Source organism: Phragmites australis, chromosome 9 (genome assembly GCF_958298935.1).
Source record: "Phragmites australis chromosome 9, lpPhrAust1.1, whole genome shotgun sequence".
NCBI lineage: Eukaryota > Viridiplantae > Streptophyta > Magnoliopsida > Poales > Poaceae > Phragmites > Phragmites australis.
In genome coordinates, this window is record NC_084929.1 from 35,669,445 (window position 1) to 35,691,287 (window position 21,843).

Genomic DNA, 21,843 nt, shown 5'->3' on the forward strand with positions numbered 1-21,843 from the left:
GAAAATTCGAGCAAATAAACACACTCTTTGCTGCAAGTATAAAACCGGAATCCCTTTGCTAAACGGCACCCACCTGTAAGTGACTCGTGGGACGCAGCTGGGGAGAGTCCGGGTGCATGAAGCATTAATCAAACAACCCTCAGGGTTTCGGAGCCGCAACCGAACCCTACTCCGTCCGACTGACAGAGGCACCATTCGTTTTTCTTTTTTGCAGCACCAATTTATTAGTTGGAGCTCCTAAACGAGGCGGCCCTCTCCTCGTGCGCGTGGGTGCGGCAGCAATACAAGGTGCGGGAGCAGGCGGCGGCGGCGGCGAGGGTTTCGCTGCTCCCACAGCGCACGCAGCGGCGACGCGATCGCAGCTCGTCGCAGCCGGATCGAGAAGGAGGGGGTGGAGGCGGCGCCTGTGGCGGCGACGGGAGCGCCATGAAGGGCGGCGGAGGGAGGCAGCCCTACGCGGCGGCGGACGGGGCGGACGGGGCGGTGATCCCGGCGGCCTCGAGGAAGATGGTGCAGAGCCTCAAGGGGATCCTGGCCGACCGCTCCGAGGCCGAGATCTACGCCACGCTCTGCGACTGCGGCATGGACCCCGACGTCGCCGTCGAGAGGCTCATCTCCCAAGGTACGCATGCTGGCGCCCTCCCTTCCTCGCCTTCGCTGTCCGCACGGTTCGAATTGTCCAGCGTGGATGTTGTGGTGTGATGCTCGTCAGCGTTAGGGTTTCATTCCCGCGCGGTGATTGTGCCCTGTGCTTCGTAATGCCTCAATTTGGACGCTAGCTATTGAATTCCGTGCCAATCTGGCCCGGTTATGTGGAAGTTGTACACCGTGGCTTGTATTTGCTTGTGATTTTAATTTAGTTGGGCTGTGCGAATCATGCTAGGACCTTTTAATTCGTCATGGCTTCAAAGGAGCGAAGACAGTTTTCAGTTTTGTCAACAAGCAAACTTTTTTGCATTTATGGATGTAGCTTCTGTGTGTAAAGAGCTAAGGTGTGATCATGTATTTATGTTCAGCTACAGAACTCATGCATTTCTTTTCTTTTGGAAGAGATTATTAGTTTTGCATTTATTATGACCTTCTTAATGTTATTTTGGTATGTATGTAAATACTTTTTTAGATCGATCTATTTAATAACTTGGTATTGGTGCATTATGAATTTTGTTGTAAACTGGTATATTGACTAGTGTTTATCTGTTTTGTGGGCTGCTTTAATATTAATGCAGTACATAATTTTTGTTGGGAGCTGGGATTTTCATTTGTAAATTTCAGTTTAAAGGTTGTCTTGGGTGCCAATGTTCTTCGTTTCCTGCAAGTGCTGATGAAGAATTGTAATACTTACCTAGATATCTTATATTTCTATGCTGTGAATGAAGCACTGCTTTGAAGGCTGACCTGTTCCTAATAAATGGAACATAGCATATATAATCTACAGATCACATACATTTTGAACTGTCTGTTGGTATTCATCTAAACTTTGTTATTCTTTTCTGTTCAGATACTTTTCATGAAGTGAAAAGAAAGCGAGACAAGAAAAAGGAGGTTAGTAGATTTACTGTTTGTTTTTCTATCCCTTTTTGTATGTATTAGAGTTGCCTTTCCACCTTAATGTGAGTTTGGGGTCATTTATTATGCAAGCCTGTACTGACTGGGAAACATGGGTTGCTCCCATGCTACATGCTGGCTATATATCGCGTGTCTGTTGTAGGCTATACATGCTTGATGAAGAACTGCATACTGCTATATTTGATCTGTTATTAGCTTTGCCATTGCACTCTATAATACTGTCTTTGATTTGTTACTCTTGACTCACACTGCGATGATATTTCTGTGGGTACTGTGTTACTGCATTCAAATACCTATTTTGTGGTTGTTAGAGCATTTCGACATTTTGGTTTGAGTCGCTTCATGACATCTGGTTGCCTGTTGTTCCCCTGACTAACTCTTATCATCTTTAGACCAAAGCTTCTCAGGAAACAAGGCCTCGACCATTCCATAAGTCTTTATACCGAGGGTATAAGGCTAGTTCAGATCGAAGTGGGCGTTTTCAAGCTGGATTAGGAGGTAGCATTTTGCATTTTGTGACAACGTAGTTTGTTTCCTTAGTCTAACTAGTGCACTCATTTTGTTTTTTCCTCAACATATCAGCAGACTCGACGGTTGGTGGTAAAGGCTCTGTCAAGAAAGAAGCAGAATTCCATGCTCCACCAAACTCATCAGTCTTGGATGTCAAGACAAGCAGTCCTGCAGAAACAACTTCTGCTACTAGGTAAGTAGTATTCATTGATTTTGCATAGAGATTATTAGCTATATGTCGATTGATTTAGTTAATGTTTACCCTTTTATTGTTTATAGTCAATGCCTTTTCCTCCTATTTTATTGTTGTCCACTTGTCCTTTTTCTTTCTTTCTCTCTCTTTGTTTCTTGTGACTATTGTTGGGTTTCATCGCTAGCCTACCCCAACTTGCTTGGGGAATAGAGGCTTGTTGTTGTTGAAGTTGTTACATTAGTTACAATTATTCCCTTTATACTTGTTTACTGTTTTGCAACACCTGTCGATTCTTCTAGTTGGTAATTAAAAATTCAACAATCATAGCAGATGTTTTGGCTGGTATACTATTAGATTCTTTGCCCTTGATGGCTCAAATCTCAGCTATGTCTGTATTACAGTACCTCTTTGAAGGTTTCTCTTCGCAAAACACCTCTTCGAAGGTGGGTAACAGATAGTATAGGTGCTTCAGAAAAGGGTGTTAGTATTTTTGTGTATATTCCCTCTGTTCTTTTTTACTTGTCATTCTAGAATGCATGCAATCAACTTTTAAATTTTTTTGTCACAAATATAAAAAGAATGATAGAAGTATTTAGATTTGTCACATGAAAATTATAATAGTATATTCATCAACAATAAGTACTTCAGTGCCATTATATGTTTAGTCTGTTTCACTAACATATGGCTCGAAAAAGCAGTGGTAAAAAATGTTTATTGGATACCTTGTTGTTGCTATACACTACAAGTAAAACCTGTTACACCATAGCAGGACCCTGATATACTTTGGCTTGATTATTACGAAGAGATCAATCGGTTGTACTTTCTCAGAGTTTTCCTGCTCCTTTTGTTTTCTTCATTTGTGCATCATGTGCTCTACGTTCTTTACTGTTCATGTCATACCGTAACCATTTTCTAGGGCAAACTGAGGCAAGCTTTAAATTTTGATAATGTACAGTTTCACTCGCTTTTTGATGCAACTATTTATGTTTACTCTTTTTGGTAATTGGTCAAGGTGGCCTGAAGACTTCCTTGACAGGCTTTGTAACCTTTTATGCTTCTGTTTGCAGCAATGTTTCTCAAGCTGATGCGAAGCACACCACTTCCCAGCCCCCATCTCAAGTGCAGCATGGTTGGGGTATTCCAGGTCGCCCTTCCATGGCTGAAATAGTGAAAATGGGCAGGCCTCAACCTAAAGTTGTGAGCAGATCGGTTGCAAGTAGCATTGCCTTTCCAGCTGTTAGTGATTCAGTCATTTCCAATACACCAAATCATACACCCAAGGAATACAATAACACTGTTTTCACATCAGAAGTAGGCCAGGGCACATCAGATATATTACCAAATGGTGCTATTGAGGTGTGCTCATTTGATATATCACCTCCAGCAGAGAGAGCAGATGTGGCAGCTCCTTCCATGAATACAAACGCACAAGGTTCAGCAACTCAAGATCTCAACGAAGATGGCATTGAAAAAGAGACAGATTTAGAGGAGGGTAATGCAGAAAGTTTGACAATTTCTGGACAATTTTCTGCTTCTGGTAAAGATGTACTATCAGAACATACTGCAAGTCCCACTCATCTGGACAATGGCTCAATAGAGAAAACAGATGACTTTCAGTCCAAAGGTCTTTCATTTGAGCATAACCAAAGTAAGTCTACATGAACTCTGTATACTTCATCTTTATTTGTCTATACCAAAACTGAAGATATACAATATGGAAAGGAATATGTATTTCTGCATGCCATTGTTCGGTTTATATGGTCCTGAAGACCCTACTTAGTAAATTAAGTTGGAAGCAACTTATTTTATTTCCGTGGATCCTTTTTTGTTTCCTATGGTTATTACACCCCATTCGGCCATCCTTTTATGGTTTTACCTATTCTGTCGTTTTTGAACTTAAATCGGACTATCTGTTGTGTTACAGTGTGAGATGAACTATCAGGGGTTCCATTCTCTGTACCCAAAGAAACCAAGCTGTTGCTATTAGTTACCAGAAACCTCGAACCCGCCAGCATTTACATTAATCTGTCTGGATTTGGGGGCGTTTTTGCTAAGATTTACTATTGAGGGGAGTTTGAGATGTAGAAGGGTAAGGAACACCAAATGGGAAAGCAAACAAACAAGAAGTATTTCGTTAAAAGAAACACATGGGAACTATCTGGAAAATACAGACACCGGCTTACCAGGCACACTAGGATCTAGCACAATCTGGTAATCGAATTCTGATGCCAAGTACTGAGTCTGATATGCCAATCTGGCCTGTTTGACTTTATTTTTGCCTTTTTGATGGACCAGCACAAAGTTGGACACTTCCATGTTTTTTTTTATTTCTTTTGTTCTTCATTAGAAATTGTGGGTTATTATCTGTTTGTTCTTTGGCAAAAGTTGGCTACAGGACACATCATTTCAAATTAAATCTCTTTTAAAGAATACATCTGTTCTTCTGACCGGAATTCCAGGCTCTAGAGTTCAATTTCTTTTGTTCTTCATTAGAAATTGTGGGTTATTATGTGTTTGTTCTTTGGCAAAATTTGTCTACAGGACACATCATTTCAAATGAAATCTCTTTTAAAGAATACATCTGTTCTTCTGACGGAATTCCCATTCTCTAAAGTTCTCCAATCCTATCTGCATGTGCATTTTCATATTTCATGTTTGTGTGCTGGATCTCCCTGTCTTTCTAGTTTATAGTACTTAACCTTTTACATTTGCTCATCAACTTTCTCATTTTATATGACCATACCTTTCTGTTGGCAGATTCAAATGGAGACATGTCTACTGCAACCAAACAATTTGACCATTTGACTCTGCATGAAGGGACAAAATCGTCTGATGATAATCCGGCTGTAATAATCCCCGATCATCTTCAGGTTTCAAATGCTGATTGTGCACACTTGACGTTTGGTAGTTTTGTGTCTGGAACACTTGATGCATCTGTGTCCATAAAACCTCTCGATAGTCATGGGGAGGTTGCGACAGTGCCCGATAACCATTCAATCGATCAGTCAGATGCTAGGTATTTTTTTATTTTTAATGTTCTCCACCCCATTTTATTGTGTAACACTTAAAGGTCCTTTGTTTTCAGAATCCACGAGGATGAAAGCAAGGCGTCCGTGACACCTGCAGCTAATGAGTATGTTGCTTCTGCAACAAACAGCAACATGGAGGATCTTGATGTTGCATCGGTACAACAGTCTGAAGTGACAAGATACAATTTCATGGATGCCACAAACAACACCGAGTACAATCTATCATCAACCTCTGATTATGCAACTTCAAATGCAGTGCAGCAAGATTCTGTTTCACACACTTATCTACAGGAAAATCGACAATTGCAAAACATTTCTCCACTCTCAAGCTTTATGGTATGTACCATTTGTTATCCTGGTTTTAACTTGCACTAATATGTTGCTAATTTCCGAATGCAATTGCCTAAATACGAATTAAGAGTTGTGGTTGCTATTTTGTGTATGCCATTTATATACCATTGTACTTCTCACCTCTATAACTATGCCCCCCATTGGATGCTTTTATAAACAGAGAAATCAACTCTCTGACTTGTTAGTAGGAATTGTAAAACTCGCTTACTTTACTAACTAAAGGTGCACTAGTTCAATGAAGAAGTTTATCTGATTTACCCTTTTTGCAATTCATTTGATATTATTATAGGTTTATTATTTATGTTCCATTATTTTTCTTTATTGACAACTATTTTATTACTCTTATGCAGCAAATACAAAATGGTCTACTGCCACCAGCAATTCCGCCTTTGCGTGAATTTGATCCAGCACTCTCGCTATTGCTCACTAACCCTCCTACAATGATTCATGGTACAACGTCATCGTCCATGATCAACGCAACTATTTCTACACAGCCGCAAGAGGTATGAACATCTTACTGAACAATGGGAATTCATCTTTGCTTTTCAGTGAAGTAGCCATGTATGTCTTGCCTTCTGTCTCGTTTGTTATATAACCTATAGGAAATTCATGTTTCCAGGTAAACTAATACATAATAGTTATGTTCTGGAAAAGGGTAACATTTTTTTTTTTGTTAACAAACTAATGTCACAAAAGGGGCTCAGAGTTTGCTTAAGAGAACGAGCCTTTCTTTCTGTTGTATGGGTAGTCAGTAGTCCTACCATTTGAATTGATGACCAGGACTACACAAGTTTTGGCAAAAAGAAATGATGCATAAAACTTTGTTATCTTGCTGTTTGATTGTTTCCTAATCTTTTCTTTTAATGATACAAGTAAATGATTGTTAAGAACATGGAACCTGCTAGCAGGATAATCTTCCTTCTCTTAACTCTGATGTCTGCTCTTTTTTTGTGCTAACTACGCCATGAGCAGGCTGGGTAGTAATCTATCAAATTTTTGTTATGTTTGGGCAAATCCTGGTCATGCCCCATCTGTGTTGGAGTTTATTTTCCTTTTTTTGTTTGGCTTATTGTGCAAACTATAACCTGCCATGGACTCCAATTTCAGCTTTGGAGGCACTTAAGTTTCATTTTTATATGCATATCTATTAAGTCTTCACTGTTTTCCATCTTTATTTATAAAAAAGAATTAAAAAGGATTTATTTGCAAAATGGTAACCACTAACCACTGGTAACTGGCAAGCCCCTAGAACTTTTCAATCCGCAAAATCCCTGTTCTAACCTTTTATAGTGGACAGTTATTTATTTTTAGTGAAGATTGTACTACTGACTCATGTAGTGCTGGATCTATGCCAATAGTACAAAAACATTAGTTTCATCTTATTTTTCACTTCAAGCTGTAATCCGCTGACTTTGCCTATCGGTACATATACATTACTAATTTGTAAATAGCTTTCCCTGTTTATTTTTTTTCTTGAACTCATCTCATCACATGTACTGCATTCTTATTGCGCGGTTGATTCTCGCAGAATGTCAATCCAGGCGGTTTACCCAACCCTCAATTGACTCAATCTCAGCCAAGCACAAGCATTACTTCAGGGCCTCCTCTCCCTCAGCATATTGCCCTTCATCCTTATGCTCAAGCGGCAACTCTTCCTCTTGGGTATGCAAGCATGATTGGCTATCCATCTCTGCCACCAAGTTACGCATATATACCGCCTGCTGCTTTTCAGCAACCATACATAAATAGTGGTCTATTCCACCAAGCAGCAGCTGCAGTTCCCAACTCCAGCATGAAATACCCTCTTCCACAGTACAAAAGCAACATTGCCCTTGCTAGCTTACCACAGCCAGCATCTATGCTCTCAAGCTATGTTGGAGGCTTTGGAACTGCAAACAACATGCCTGGAAATTTCACTCTGAACCAAAGCACAGCATCAGCAACCACAACTCTTGGGTTCGATGGAACGGTCTCCTCACAGTACAAAGATGGAAATCAGTTCATTTCTCTTCAGCAGGTAACGAACTATATGGGTGCCAGAGTTTTGCATACAAGATAGACAAACTATAAGATCACACTGATTTGTCTTTTATTCCTGACAGAGCGAGAACCCTGCAATGTGGATGCATGGAGCTGGCTCACGAGCAATGCCCCCTCTTGCAGCCAATACCCTGTATGGCTATCATGGGCAGAGTCATCAGGCTGGCCTTCGGCAGGGCCAGCTACCTTCACAGTTTGGCACCGCGCTTGGGCAGTCACAGCCAGGCCTGGGCCCTGAACACCGAAACCCTAGTGATAGTAACTTAAGTGCTGCTGCTCAGGCTAACCCAATGTGGCCAAATAGCTACTGATCCATCCTTCTAAACTGTCCTGAGGGCGGCGGTCCTTCTGTGTGTGCGCGACGCCGGAGAAGCCGTGCACTCGAATAGCAACCGTGTACATGAGGCCCGGGAGATACATGTTCGAGCACTGTGCTACTTGTAGCGTTTCTAGGATGGCCTAAAATTGTATCTCGATCTATTTATTCGTAATCTGGTAGAAAAAGACAGTTATTTCTATTTATTCTTCTTTTTGTCGTTTACATATCTTGTGACAGTAAACCCGAAATATCTAACAAAGCAGCACCATTATTTTTCGAGGAAGCAAAAGATGAGCTAGCTTTGCATCACCACTTCACCAGAAGTTCAGAACTGCATGCTTAGGCTTATTTCGCATGCATGCTTTGTCGTCTTATTCTCGAGAATATGATTTAGAATTGATGGTAGCCTGATGTATGCGCCCTCACTAACTTGTGAAAGTTTTTACTGTATCATGTTTCGATGAACTACCAACATAAGCTGTAGAAGTCTGTTCGATGAATTTTTGCTGTTAGTGCTAGAACCCGTGAAGAGTAAATTTATGAATGCTACCTTAGATCAATTGTTGTTTCAAGGCTGACCCGGTTTCGATACACATTTTTTTTATTCATCATGCTTAGAAAGGAGAGAAATAGGAAAATACATCATTTACATTTATTTTGGGAAGAATTACAGACGATCCTCAGGTGCCATCGTACGCAGACACATCTTGGTTTGACTCTCACAAGCGGAAGCCGAACCGCAGGAAGAAGAAGCAGAGCTTGGCGAGGACGACGATGGACTCGAGCACCCGCGGCAGGTAGAAGACGTTCTCGTACAGGAGCTGGAGGACGTCGACGTGCGGGAGGCCGCCAGCCCGGTGCCTCCGCCGGCGCAGCGCGCGAACACGCAGCGTCCACCGCGGCGACCATCGTCATCTTCTTCCGTACCCACTCCCGCTTCCTCCCGCCGGCCACCGGCGGTGACCGATCGATCGGTTGTTGTTTCTAAGCTCTCCTACTCCCTCCTGGTCCGGCGAGACTCTGTGTTTAGCTTTTCATGTTTGAAGGTGACGCGTTCTTGCAGCCGCGTGTTGACAAATGGCCAAACAGAGAAGGCCGGTAGCTTCCTGGGAGGATCGCAAGAGCGCTGTGCTGACGCCGGGAGCTTGGGAGGATCGCAAGAGCGCTGGGAGGATCATTTTTCTTATTGATATTCACATTTTGCTCTGGACGAACTTCATGCAAGAATTGCTTCACTTTAGATGAGCTTAAAATGAACGGTAGTATTTCCTACATAAAAAAAATATAAGTGTAGAAGATTAAAGATTAACTTATTGGATGGTTTGGTACTTTATTTATGCACATCGGAATATAGTACTTGAGCATTTCTTGCAGAGACGACTGCAAGTATTAAAAAATGAAGAACAACACACTGAAATATCTGGTGCTCTGAAGCATTTTTTGCAAAGAAGAGTTAGCATGGTCTGACTAAAGATAACTCACTGGAAGTTCCGATGATCGATTTGAAGGCACACCAAAGTGTCTAGTATTTATAGATATATTGAGTAGAGTTCCAACAACTAGTTTCTGAGGTTGTAGTCATCGGATCATCAGGTGTTAATAGCTTTTCTAAGTTGTTGGTAAAACACCTAGTTGGCGGATTTGAGACTATAAATACCCCTTCATTCAGTCATTTGAAGGTGTGGTATACTGCTGGAGTCTAGAGAAGGCTCATATACACTTGAGAAGACAGTCAAGCCACCAAAATATTTAAAGTGATCATTTAAGGTGATTAAGCATAAGATTATAGAGTTTCTAGTGCGTATAGGCATAGAGTGAGTTGTAGCTAAGTGTTGCAGCTTGAAGAAAGGATCAAGTAGTGATCATAGTTTGTACCGAGTGGTACATCGATGCCTTGGAGTCTTGTGACTTGCTAGCATCTTAGGTCTTGGTGGCTCAAATTTGTTGACCCTTCAACTTGGTGTGGAGCGGCGACAAGACACATATACGGGGATGTGGAGACCCTTGCCTTGATGGCTCAAGCTCCGAAGTGATCACGGTGGCAAGTGAATAGAAGAGAGACTAGTGGTGAGACCTTAGCTTAGTGGCTTGGTGGCTCATCGTATTTGAGATCTTGTCTTGGTGACTTGCTAGCTTATGAGCTGTGACTGGGAGAAACTTGGCGATCAGGAGTATATTCTTTGTGAAGCTTCAACATGAACTAGGGGTGTTATTCATGCCATCGATACCACGAGATAAAAATTCCTTGTGCCGAGTTTGTCTCTCTATCTTATTTACGTTTCCGCATTTACATAACTGCAATTTACTTTGCTAGAGTAGGTTGCAAATTCTCTTAAGCGGTAGAGTAGATACACTAGATAAACCTAGAGCGTATTTAGATAAAAATTGAGATAGGTTTATCTTGTGAAGTTTTGGGAGCTAATTTGGTTTAGTTTCTAAATGTCCTAATTCACCACCCCCTCTTAGGATGTCACTGTTTCTCATAATTGATATCAGAGTCTTATGCTCTTGATAGGTTTAACATCCTAGAGTTGTGATGTTCGAGGTTGGGATTGATACCCATAGTGCTATACTTTTCGATGACACAAATTTTTCTCATTGAAGAATTCTAATATCTTGTTACTTACAAGCCAAATGTCTAGATGCTTGGAGAGTCACCGAGGAAAGGATAGACCTCGCATCATCAATAAGGAGAGTCAATTAGATGCATTGTCGAAGAGTATACTTTTATCATCTTTAAATGTTGATGTATTTAATCACGTTTATTCTCTCACCAATACACATGATATTCGAAATAGTCTCATTGCAATATATGAAGGTACAAAGGATGTGCACAATAAAAATATCATGTGCTTGTTACTAAGCTCAATACCATCAAACAACTTTTTCATGAAAGTGTTATTGACATGTAACCACGTTTGAATATTCTTGTCAATGACGGCTCAAGCTTCAAAGTGATCACGACGGTAAGTTACCGGAAGAGAGACTAGTGGTGAGATATTGGCTTGGTGGTTTGGTGGCTCATCGTGCTTGAAACCTTGTATTAGTGACTTGATAACTCAAGAGTCGTGACCGAAAGAGACTTGATGACTGGTTGTGGAGCTCAAATATGGACTAAAGGTGGCATTCATGCCATCGATACTATGGGATAAAAATCCCTTATACCGAGTTTGTCTCTCTACATTATTTACATTTTCACATTTATATATTTACAATTTACCTTATTAGAGTAGGTTGCAAATTCTCTTAAGCGGTAGAGTAGACACACTAGATAACCTAGAGAGCATTTAGATAGAAATTGAGATAGTTTTATCTTGTGAAGTTTTTAGTGCTAATTTGGTTTAGTTTCTAAGTGTTCGAATTCACCCCTCTTAAGATGTTACTGTTCCTTACACTCTTGAGTTAATTCATACTGATGTTTCGGGTCCAGCTTTACCTTCAGTTGGTGGTTTTAAGTATTATCTCAGTTTTATGGATGATTATAGCCGATTCACTTGGATTTATTTGCTTAACCACATGTCTAAAGTTGAACAAATTTTGTATGCCTTTGAGAACCATGTTGAGCAGCTTACTGAGCACTAAAATTTGGTGTGTTCAGTCTGATTGGGGTGGATAGTACCATAGGCTTCATCGCTATTTTTAGCAACTCGACATTTCCCATCGCATTTATTTCCCTCATACATCTCAACAAAATGGGGTTGCTGAACGGAAGCATCGTCATATTGTTGAATTTGGCATTGCACTTTTAGCACACTCTTCTCTTCCAGTTCGCTTTTGGGATGAAGCTTTTCTCACCGCATGCTATCTTATAAATCGCATGCCTACCCTTGTTATTTGTAATGTTTCTCCTTTCACGCGCTTGCTTAAAATCTTTCCAGATTATTCTTTTCTTTGTGTTTTTGGATGCGCGTGTTGGCCTAGTCTTCGAAAATACAATACTCGAAATCTTGACTTCCGATTGAAATTGTGTGTCTTTCTCGGCTATTGTCCCATGCATAAAGGCTACAAGTTTCTTGATCGATCCGTTGGCCGTGTTTATATTTCTCACGATATGATTTTTCGATGAAAATCGCTTCCCGTTTGCATCAACCACAGACCCCAAATCTGACCTATCCATCTTGGCCTCTCCTATGTCGTTTCCCACCACCAAGCCAATTGTCCAGGATGGCTTTATGAGAAATTATAGCCTGTCATTGTTGCCTACTAACTCCTTTGGTGTAGATTGTTCAACACAGATTGGTGTGCTCAATGTGCATGCTTCTGGTCCCAATGCTGAGGTGCTCACTGATGGTATGGTCCGCTACAATCCGTATCAACATGCTTTTCTGGTAGAACCGGCTACTCATCACAAGGCCCTTTCTGATCTAGTATGGCATTAGGCAATGGAATCTGAATTTCGGTCTCTTCAACTTACCAAGACTTGGGTCCTTGTTAACCGACTACCGTTCGCCTTGTGTTATCTTAGGCTGTTTCCCAAGGCTAGCAGCTCCGTCAGCTGGATGTTAGTAATGCTTTCTTGCATGGTTTCCTTGATGAAGATGTTTACATGCAGCAACCGCTCGGTTTTGAGGATGCTACTCATCCATCTTATGTCTGCAAACTTCAACGGTCAATCTATGGTCTCAAGTAGCCACCACGTGCTTGGTATTCTCAACTCAGTGATAAACTTCAGCAGCTCGATTTTTGTCCTTCAGTTGCTGATACATCCCTGTTCATTTTTCATCAAGGCAACATCTTGATTTATATCTTGGTTTATGTGGATGATATTGTCATAGCAGGGTCATGTCCTAAAGCTATTGATTTGCTCCTACAGCATTTGTCTGCTTCATTTCCGGTCAAGGATCTTGGACCACTCACCTATTTTCTCGGTATTGAGGTGACCTCTAATTCTGGAGGCATAGTTTTGAGTCAGCATAAGTATGCAAATGACGGTGAAGCAGATTTTACGGTATATTAAAGGAACAATCAAGACCAAACTGGGGATACAACGTTCCAAGTCAAGACTTCTGAGTGTGTTCACTAATGCCGATTGGGCCGGGTGTGTTGATGATCGACTCTCGACTGGTGGTTTTGCAGTGTTCTTTGGTTCGAACTTGATATCTTGGAGCTCGAGGAAACAACCTACTGTTTCACGTTCTAGCAAGGAAGCAGAATACAAGGCGCTTGCAAATGGAACAACGAAGGTAACATGGATTCAATCTTTGTTAAAAGAACTAGGCGTAATACTGCCACAACCATCAATCTTATGGTGTGATAATCTTGGAGCAACCTACTTGACGGCAAATCCGGCGTTTCATGCTAAAACGAAACATATAGAAGTTGATTTCCATTTCGTCAAAGAAAATGTTGCACTTGGAGCTCTTGAAGTTTGTTTTATATCTACTGGTGATTAGGTAGCAGATTTTTTTCACAAAGTCGGCTACAAAGCTCATGTTGAACCGGTTGCATCACAATCTCAACTTTGGTTCTGCCGGTTAAGATTGAGGGGGAATGTAAAGATAGAAACTAGAGATACAATCCTAGTCTGTTTGCATAGAATCAGCATATGCTTTGTATAGGAGATTACCATAATCTCAGGATCGGTTGTGATCCATTCCTTATACAATATATTGTATCTCCTATACACACACACACACATGAAGAGGATGCCTGGTTTGGTATCCAATTACACCAATCACATACCTTCACAGGCAGAGGAGGAGGAGGACAATAAGAGATGCCAAGCAATGGGCCGGCCGAAGACCCATGCCTCTGTCCATCAAGCTCGCTCAGCGCTCTACCACTCGGAGCAAAGCTTGCACAACTCCTCTGCCTGACTGCCTCCCAACGAGGTGGTAGTAGTAGTAGCCGGCAGGGGTGTGCTAACTAAGGAGCAAGTGTGAAGTGAGCTCGATAGCTGCTGCTCTCACTCAGTCACTCTTCTACTCACTGCATCTGCAGATGCTGGTACGCATAAGCATGTTGTATTGAGTACACTGAATCAATTCACAGGTTGGGTCGGGGAATAAGAGGAAGCTTGGGCGGGGAGGCTTAGGCAGGAGCTTTGCAGGATCACACAAGCAGTTTGATATGAGTAACAGTACTAGGCAATAGATTAAGTGAAAGGAGTGGGAAAGTGAAAAAAAGGGCCGGGTGAGTTGGGAGGTGAAACAAGAAGAGAAATTCTTCATGCTATGTCGGGTACCTTGATGATGGCCTAGACGCCATGATGAGCCATGGATTTCCGTTTGGTGCAGTTGGGCACACCGGGATTAGATTGGAGCGAATATTTTCCAGATTCGTGTGAGAATGTGATTCTTTCTATGTACGTGCCTGGTTTATACAGTAGTCGTACTGTACGTACAAGGGGAAGAAGAACTGGATATCTGTATCATGGTTCTGTGCTATCCGCTTTGGCCCGTGCAAGCTCATTCTCGGATCACTATTCAGCAAGAACAGCTTTAGAAATTCACATTCTACCATTTCAGAACTCATTATCTCCTGATAGCACGTACGTCGTAGTAATCCTTTTTTACGGGCTGGCTTGGATCGAGTTAGTGGTGAAGAGAAGAACCTCAACTTTTTAGCTGATGCTGCCTGCCTCTCCTTTTCACTGTGCAGAGCCCACGAGACCAGCTGATCACTATGCTGAAGAAAGCAAGCATCGAAATGGATAAGTGTCTCGTCTCACCAGGAGACGGCGATGCTCCATCCAAGCGCCACATTTTGCGTCTCTTTTCGCGCTTCTTGCGCAGCTGCGCGGATCGATCATCGAAAAAGCTCAGAGATTTGCTTTTTGTCCCCTTGATCCGGAATAGATCCGGGGGCTAGCCGGCGCCGCCTACTAGACTAGAAGAACGTGGTCGCCACTCTAAAGTCTTGACATCCCATGAACAGTTGCATACATAATCTAGCAGCGCCACGAGGTGATGCAAAATTACATTAGGCTGGTGTAAAGGCAAGGAATCTGTAGCCACTGAATGTTTTCATGGACTTTCAGGTGCAAAGACTTGATCCCTGCCGTGCTCGGGATTGCTGCTAATCTCTGAGCTTGGGATAATGGCGATGGCGATGGACCGAGCTGAGCTACTTCGTCTGCTTTGCCGCCTCAACAGATTTGAGCAAAACTGAAGAAGATGATTACTGGGCCCGCCCAACACTGCCGATAGTTTCTACTTGGCTCAATACTACTAGTTGGGCCACGGCCTACCACCAACGACGCAGCTAATATTATTTCCTCAGGTCTCAGGTCCTCTGTCGTCCCAAAAACCATCCATTGGGAATGAATTCTGAAGAAGGAAATAGCTGAATCATACAATCCTACCTCGAATGAATGAATTCAGGAATTTGAAGCCAACCTGATCACTTTCCATGATGACTCTAAGCCAACTCCAACTCATCCATTCGCGAAAGCATCGTTTGTACGAGATCCACTGCAATCCATAGAGATGCGGCGTCAAAGCAATGGAAGAATGGGCAGCAGGTAAATCTTGTTGTGCAAAAGCAAAACTGAGTATAGATGGCAATGTCTCTAGATCCGCCGAGTAATATCATCTCATACTTATACTCGTTTCAAACAAACACGCTCACTACAATATCCATATCCGCATATGGGCATCATTTTTACCCATACACACCCGTGCGGGAATGGGTACCCGATAGACTTTGACATACCACAAAAGTCATGAGTGTCGTTGTGTTGCCAGGTGGAGACCAGCTCACCAACCGTCAACTCATTGTGCTAGAGTGGCGCACTAGGGCGTCCATCAAAGACCACAGCACGGTGCACGTAGATGAGGTGAGGGCGCAGATCGAGAGGCTGATGGGCAGGGAGGAGGGTGCGGGCTCCGAGAGTAGATGAGGAAGCTGAGGGGCACGCTCGAGGCCACCGTGCTACTTCGATGAGTTCGTCAATGAGCTTAAGCGCCAGTGCAGTGGGTGGGAGGGGAACGGTGGTCAGGAAGGGATCTGGCGGCGACGGTGGCTGGGAGGGGAACGACAACCATGAAGGGATCTGGCGGCGGTGCTAGAAGGGGAACGACTGCCAGGAAGGGATCTAGTGACGGTGGCCACGAGGGGATCTGGCGATGGCGACCTGAAGGGGAACGGCGACCAGGAGGGGATCTAACGGTGGCGATGGCGACCTGGAGGGGAACGGCGGCCAGGAGGGGATCTGACGGTGGCAGTGGCCAAGAGGGGATCTGGCAGTGGTGGCCGAGAGGGGAACGATGGGCGAGTGGCAAACTGACTATGTGGGTTGGTGACCAGGGCGACTAGGCAAGTGGCTAAGCAGTGGCAGGGTTGTTTCATTTACATGGTAAGGGTTGTGTTCACTATGGATCAAATCTGTAACATAGTGCAAAATGTTAGAGGACCTATGAGTAAACAAGTTCAGATATCACAAGAACGTATCTGAACACACTTTATACCATAGGTGAAATTTATATCCGTTAATAAACCCGTGGGTAAGAAAAATATCCCATACCGACATACCCAACCCTTTATAGGGTAATTACCTATCGAGTAGCGAGTAACTGGTATCCATTATCCTCCCTAAAACCGACACTAGCCGAGCTCCCCAAGTTGAGTCATCCAGCTTCGATCCTCTCAACAAACATCTGGTCCAGCTGAAAGCTTCGACGCCACCCGCGACAGGAGTTTGGCCCGGGAGAGGAGAGGAGAGGAGAGCTGCTCTTCTGAGTTGCCTCCGCACGTTTCATTATCCCCACTTGACTTGGGGGGAGAAGACAGAAAGGGTAACCTTTCCATTTGACTCTGCAGAAAGAGTGAATGGAGAGTGTTGTACCTCCAATCAATTCAGAAACTTCAATCGAAACCTTACCCAATGGAGTCATTCATTTCTCAGCTCGATCTATTCTAAGCCAATAATGCCGATGCCTCCGTTTCCCTGCACCGCTGTCCAATGAATGCAATGCATTATCCAGACCAATGGCCATATCCCTGTTTGGGGGAGAAGAAGCGATGGCAATTTGACTCCAAATAATTCAGGAAATTCATGCGAATTTCGATCACTTTCCATGAGCCTGAGCCAACTCACTGATCAGATCGTCCCAACCAATAATAATGCAATAGTGCCAACATACTACAGTACTAATTATTGTTTCGGCCAAGAGAATCCCATGCCTATAAGCAAAGACTGAATCCAAGCAGCACCAGCAACGCAAATGATTAGCCAATTAACCTCAGCAGGCAGGACAAGACTGTAGAGCTGGCCGCACATGGCAGCAATCGGAGCTGATCAGGCCAAGGTCCCAGCAACTCCAGCCAGCATACAGGATACAGCCACTTGTTCAACCGATCGACACCATGCTTGGGACCTTGCTACATGTCCTGTGGTGAGGGATTCATTGCTCGCTCGGGGGGGCTCAGAGGCATGATTGCTTGCTGAAGCTTCCTGAGCCAAGAATTCTTTTGGTGGCAGCTAGAGCAAGACGGGGCTGGAGAAGTCCGTGCTGGTTTTTACAGGGTTCATAGCCGCTTGCAAGCAGTTTTCAGAGAGTTCACGTCGAGGGCTGAAAAATTTCACGGTCTTCAACATTATTGGATAGGAAAACGGGGAACATGTGATGCCGAAGGAAGTGTAAGCTATTCATTTCTGATGAAACGGAACAGAACCCGTTGGTATTCACGTTCATGAATGAGTTAGCTTCAGTTTGAGAGGGAGGGTAAAGTCGTGCACTTTTTCTTCCTATTCCAATGTTACAGTTAAGAACATCCTCTTCCCAATTTCTCGCTCACCTCTTTCTTGTTTCAATCAGTGTTTTTGATAAAGGAAACTTTGTTAACCCTTAGGCTTCTTTTTGGAATGCGGGATTTTTTTTCCAAATCCTGTGTTTTTTCTGCAAAATTGAACTGATTTCTATGAAATTCCTATATGATTCCTATAAAATTCCTATGTTCCAAAAGAGTCCTTAGTGTTACATCAAATTGATATAAACATATAAGAGTTCACTTCTAACTTCTCTATAGCGCGGATACACACAGCCAAAAAAAAAAGCAAAAAGAAAGAAACCAAACCCTGCAAAGGAGAGTTACTTTTCCTTTTATTAAAAATCATGTTATTTTTTCATTGCCACAACGACCACCAAAACACTACTACTGTTACCATTATTTTTTCTTTTCAATGCTTACTAATCCCCAGGCCAATTGCCAAACAAATTTGGAACATTTCTAGATGTGTAAAAATTAGAAGTCACTTGAATGATAAACCACGTAGATCTTGTAAAATGATAATAAAAAAAGATATCCTTAATGGTGGTTTGCTTCAACGGCATCCTCTTGTATTATTGTTGTTGTTCATTTCTCATCCATTATTTCCACACGGCGTATGACATGGAGACATTGACCGCAATTGACAGAATGAACAACGAGCTGCGACCTGCACTCTCTCTATAAGTCGACACACAACACTCTTTTCCAATGAATCGCGGATGAACTAACCAACCAAACACACTTGTAAATTATCTCTAACGGATTTCTCTTCGCGAGTCGTATTTCTTTCATGAAAGGATTTTTATTACTTTTAGTGCTCCAACAGTTTTCGTTTACGAAAGAATTCTCAAGATCATTCTCCCACTTTGAAATTATCTCTTCTTTGTTTTCACGAATCTTTCAAAAAAATTATTAAAGATGAAAAAAATAAAAGAAATAAGAAAAAAAAGAAAATCAGAAAAAGAAGGAAACTAAGTGAAAATGATTAGAGATGGCTTTATTGGAATGTGCGTGCAGTGTTTCCTAGTATCAATTTCCTGTCTAGTGTATGACGGTGCCTGAAACTCTGAATGAAGTACTCAAAAGACCACAGGAAAAGGGCCTGTTTCACTGCATTTGATAAGCCACTGTTGAAATACATCCCCAACCTTCCAGCTGCAGAAAATATCATGTCGATGTTCTTCATCCACAACCACGAGCGATTGATTCATCCTGCCTCTTTGTGACCAAACATCACTGACGTGATCGATAGAGATAGAATGGGACACCAAACGCAAACAGGCTGGGCCCTGCATTTTGTTTGTTCACAGATCACAGGACTCCGGAACCTTCTCCGTATCATTACCAACCACCACATTCATCCACATCGACAAGAAAAATCTTGTCCTCGCATCACATTGCTACCATAATCACAGTATCATTACAAGCAGTAGAAGGACTAAGCCATAATGGCGTATGTAATCACCAGACAGCGACCGCTCGCTCATCTCCCGCCACGATTAGGGGCGCGTTTAACCGTCACTAATCAAGGATTAAATTACACAAGGGTCGACGTGGCGCACATGGACATGCACAATACATAGGCTTCCCCGCCTCACATTGCCACCCTGGACCCACGGGCGCCGTCCGACGTGGAGGTGGAGTCAGCCGGCTGCGGGGTGGCGAGGTGGTCGTGGCCGGTCAACGCCGTCGCCGCGCAGGCGCGCCGAGCGCGGCATCCACGGCGGCGTCGCTCCACCGGTCCCTCATCGCCCGGTTCAGACGCGCGACGAACCCGCTGCGGCGCTGCTCCAGGTGCCTCAGGAACCGCGCCGACATGCACTGCGGCTCGTCCTCCTCATCCTCCTCCTCAGGCTGCGACGCTGTCAGCTCGGCGCCGTCGGCTAGGTACTCCACCATGGACTCCGTCACGCACGCGGGGGCGGCGCCACGGCCGTCCCACAGCCACATGCGAGCGACGGCGCGGCGCACCGCGGCGGCGACGGCGTCGGCGGCCCTGCCGGTGCTGGCCATGAGGCCGGGGCTCAGGGTGACGACGTACTCCCCGGGAGCAGCTGCGTCCACCGTGGCGTCCGCGGTGAGGTTGTGTCCAGCCATCTTGACGGTGACGCGGGTGACCCGCTTGCGCGGGAACGACGCGTCCGGGAAGAGCGCCTGCTCGACGTCGCGGTTGGCGTCGTGGAGGATGCGCTCGGCCCGGCCGTTGGACACGAAGAAGAGGTGGAAGCGCCGCCCTGCAACGGTGTCCCGAGGAGCGGCGTTTACGACGTCGATACCGAAGCCCTTCGATGCCTCGTGCTGCGCGAACAGGGACGCGCACGCGACGGCGAGGACGGCGAGGACGCGAAAGACGATGCTTTGGGTGGAAGGGGAGGCGGCAACTTGGACGGTGTCGTCGATGGTGATAGAGGATGAGGCGGCAGCGGTGGAAACGGGAAGGAGGAGAGGAGCCTCCATTGTTGAAGAGCGCGCGGAGGAAGGCTGTGAGCCTTGCCGGAGCTTGTAAGGAAGGGGAGCCGAAGGCCAAAGCTAGCTTGCAACTGCTGCCACAATAATGCGAGCGGCCCACGTATTTAACGGCAACAAAATTTGGCGTCCGAATGGCCTAATAATTTGGTTTCCCGTCCTGTCAGCTTCCAGATTTTTTTTGGGGCGCGTCCATTAGACCATGAACACGAAAATTTCATAAAGATATGCGGACGGACATATGATTGATATTATTAGAACCGTTTATTTACATTAAGATTCGTATTAAAAAAGTAGTAAAAATATTATTATAAACTAAGTGAGAGAATCAACAGATGAATGAGTATTGAGTAAGAGAGATGAGCAAACAAAATAAACCGTATGTATATAAAGTTACATTTCTATAGGCCATGGCTGTTATTGCTTACCCTTGTAGGTTAGTGAAACACTGGAGACTGCAATTTGATCCAGAATGTTTCATTTTAAGAAACACTGAAGGCTGCAACTTGGTTTAATTTTGTTCAGAGCAATTTACATTTTGGTATTGCTTACACTTATAGGTTAGTGAAGAATAAGTCGGTTCACTTGCAGACAAGGAGATGAGAAGTCGGCAGTATCAGGTGCTGAAACAATCACTTGCCCATGTACTGATGATCAATCACAGGCAACACGTGGTATTGTGATCAAGATACACAATCCTGCACGCTGTCTCTGATTTATGCGTCAAAAATAAAGAGGACTTTTACGGTACACAATACTAAGTAGTAGAGGAGCACTAATATGAATATCTAACGGTTCAGATCAGTTAATACTAGTGTTTCTTCTCATCACTGGTATGAATAGTATTGGAGGCTAGTATGATTAGTATAAAGGTATTACGGGAAAGAAATTGAATGCCAATGCCATTGCGGGATGCCGAAGCAGCTGGGGCGGTCGTCGATGGCGGCGACCATGTGCATGAGCTCGGCCTCGTCGGCGGGCGACATGACCACCGTGTTGGGGAGGCAGGCATGTAGGTGACGTCGAAGGCGCTGCAGTGCGTGGGCCCGTCAGCGCCGACGAGCCCCACGCGGTCGGGCAATTATTGATGGTCCAGCTCGTACCGAGTTCATGATTTATTTTAGTACCAGTAAGCACGGATGAAAGCTGATAGGAGAATGTATCAGGATTCAAGACAAAATTCTCTCGTCTTGTTTCCTTCTGGACGTTCAAGCTGAACGATCAAATCGAGTGCGCCAGGCAGCCGCAGCAGGTCGACGTCGTGCACCACCTGGTCGTAACCGCGCTGTAGGAAGGACGAGTAGATGGCGCAGAACGGCTTGAGCCCCTCTGCGGCGAGGCCTGCGGCAAACGTCACCGCGTGCTGCTCTGTGATGCCGATCAGCGACTCGGCGAAGTACTACGTAATTACAAAAGTACTCTACCAAATCAATGGTAAGATTAGATTCATACTAGTGCCCCTCTACTGCTAGTATTGTGTACCATAAAAGTCCTCAAAATAAAAGTGGATGTTGAGCTCACATTGGATTATTGATGAGTTCAGTGGAATATCGCTGTTTATTGGATTAATCCAATTGCCTGTAGCTAGGCATCATCATGCAAAACCGAGTTTCAAAGATCAATTTTTTTCACCCCTGAACGCCCACATACAAAATAAA

At 43.9% G+C, this 21,843-nt stretch overlaps 2 protein-coding genes across 3 annotated transcripts; one reads left to right on the top strand and one right to left on the bottom strand.

Moving 5' to 3' along the window:
* The first annotated feature begins 221 nt into the window (after positions 1–221).
* LOC133929487 (uncharacterized) lies at positions 222–8,297 on the top strand. 2 transcript variants are annotated; one of them, XM_062376255.1, is made up of 10 exons: positions 222–622; positions 1,499–1,542; positions 1,959–2,064; positions 2,149–2,269; positions 3,337–3,917; positions 5,027–5,285; positions 5,355–5,634; positions 6,000–6,152; positions 7,178–7,666; positions 7,752–8,297. In XM_062376255.1, the coding sequence occupies exons 1-10, from the start codon at positions 427–429 to the stop codon at positions 7,998–8,000; spliced, it is 2,478 nt and encodes an 825-aa protein (XP_062232239.1). In that variant the 5' UTR covers positions 222–426; the 3' UTR covers positions 8,001–8,297. The 2 variants fall into 2 exon arrangements, with proteins under 2 accessions (XP_062232239.1, XP_062232240.1); XM_062376256.1 differs by having other exon boundaries at positions 2,152–2,269.
* A 10,790-nt stretch (positions 8,298–19,087) lies between these two features.
* On the bottom strand, positions 19,088–20,283 carry LOC133929489 (uncharacterized). Its single transcript, XM_062376257.1, has one exon. The coding sequence runs from the start codon at positions 20,174–20,176 to the stop codon at positions 19,400–19,402; it is 777 nt and encodes a 258-aa protein (XP_062232241.1). The 5' UTR covers positions 20,177–20,283; the 3' UTR covers positions 19,088–19,399.
* Between the last annotated feature and the right edge of the window lie 1,560 nt (positions 20,284–21,843).

Coding starts and splice junctions, on each gene's coding strand:
- LOC133929487 (XM_062376255.1), top strand. CDS start 427: ATGAAGGGCGGCGGAGGGAGGCAGCCCTACGCGGCGGCGGACGGGGCG. Junction 3,918..5,026: donor TTCATTTGAGCATAACCAAA/GTAAGTCTACAT, acceptor TTCTGTTGGCAG/ATTCAAATGGAGACATGTCT. Junction 5,286..5,354: donor ATCGATCAGTCAGATGCTAG/GTATTTTTTTAT, acceptor CTTTGTTTTCAG/AATCCACGAGGATGAAAGCA.
- LOC133929489 (XM_062376257.1), bottom strand. CDS start 20,176: ATGGAGGCTCCTCTCCTCCTTCCCGTTTCCACCGCTGCCGCCTCATCC.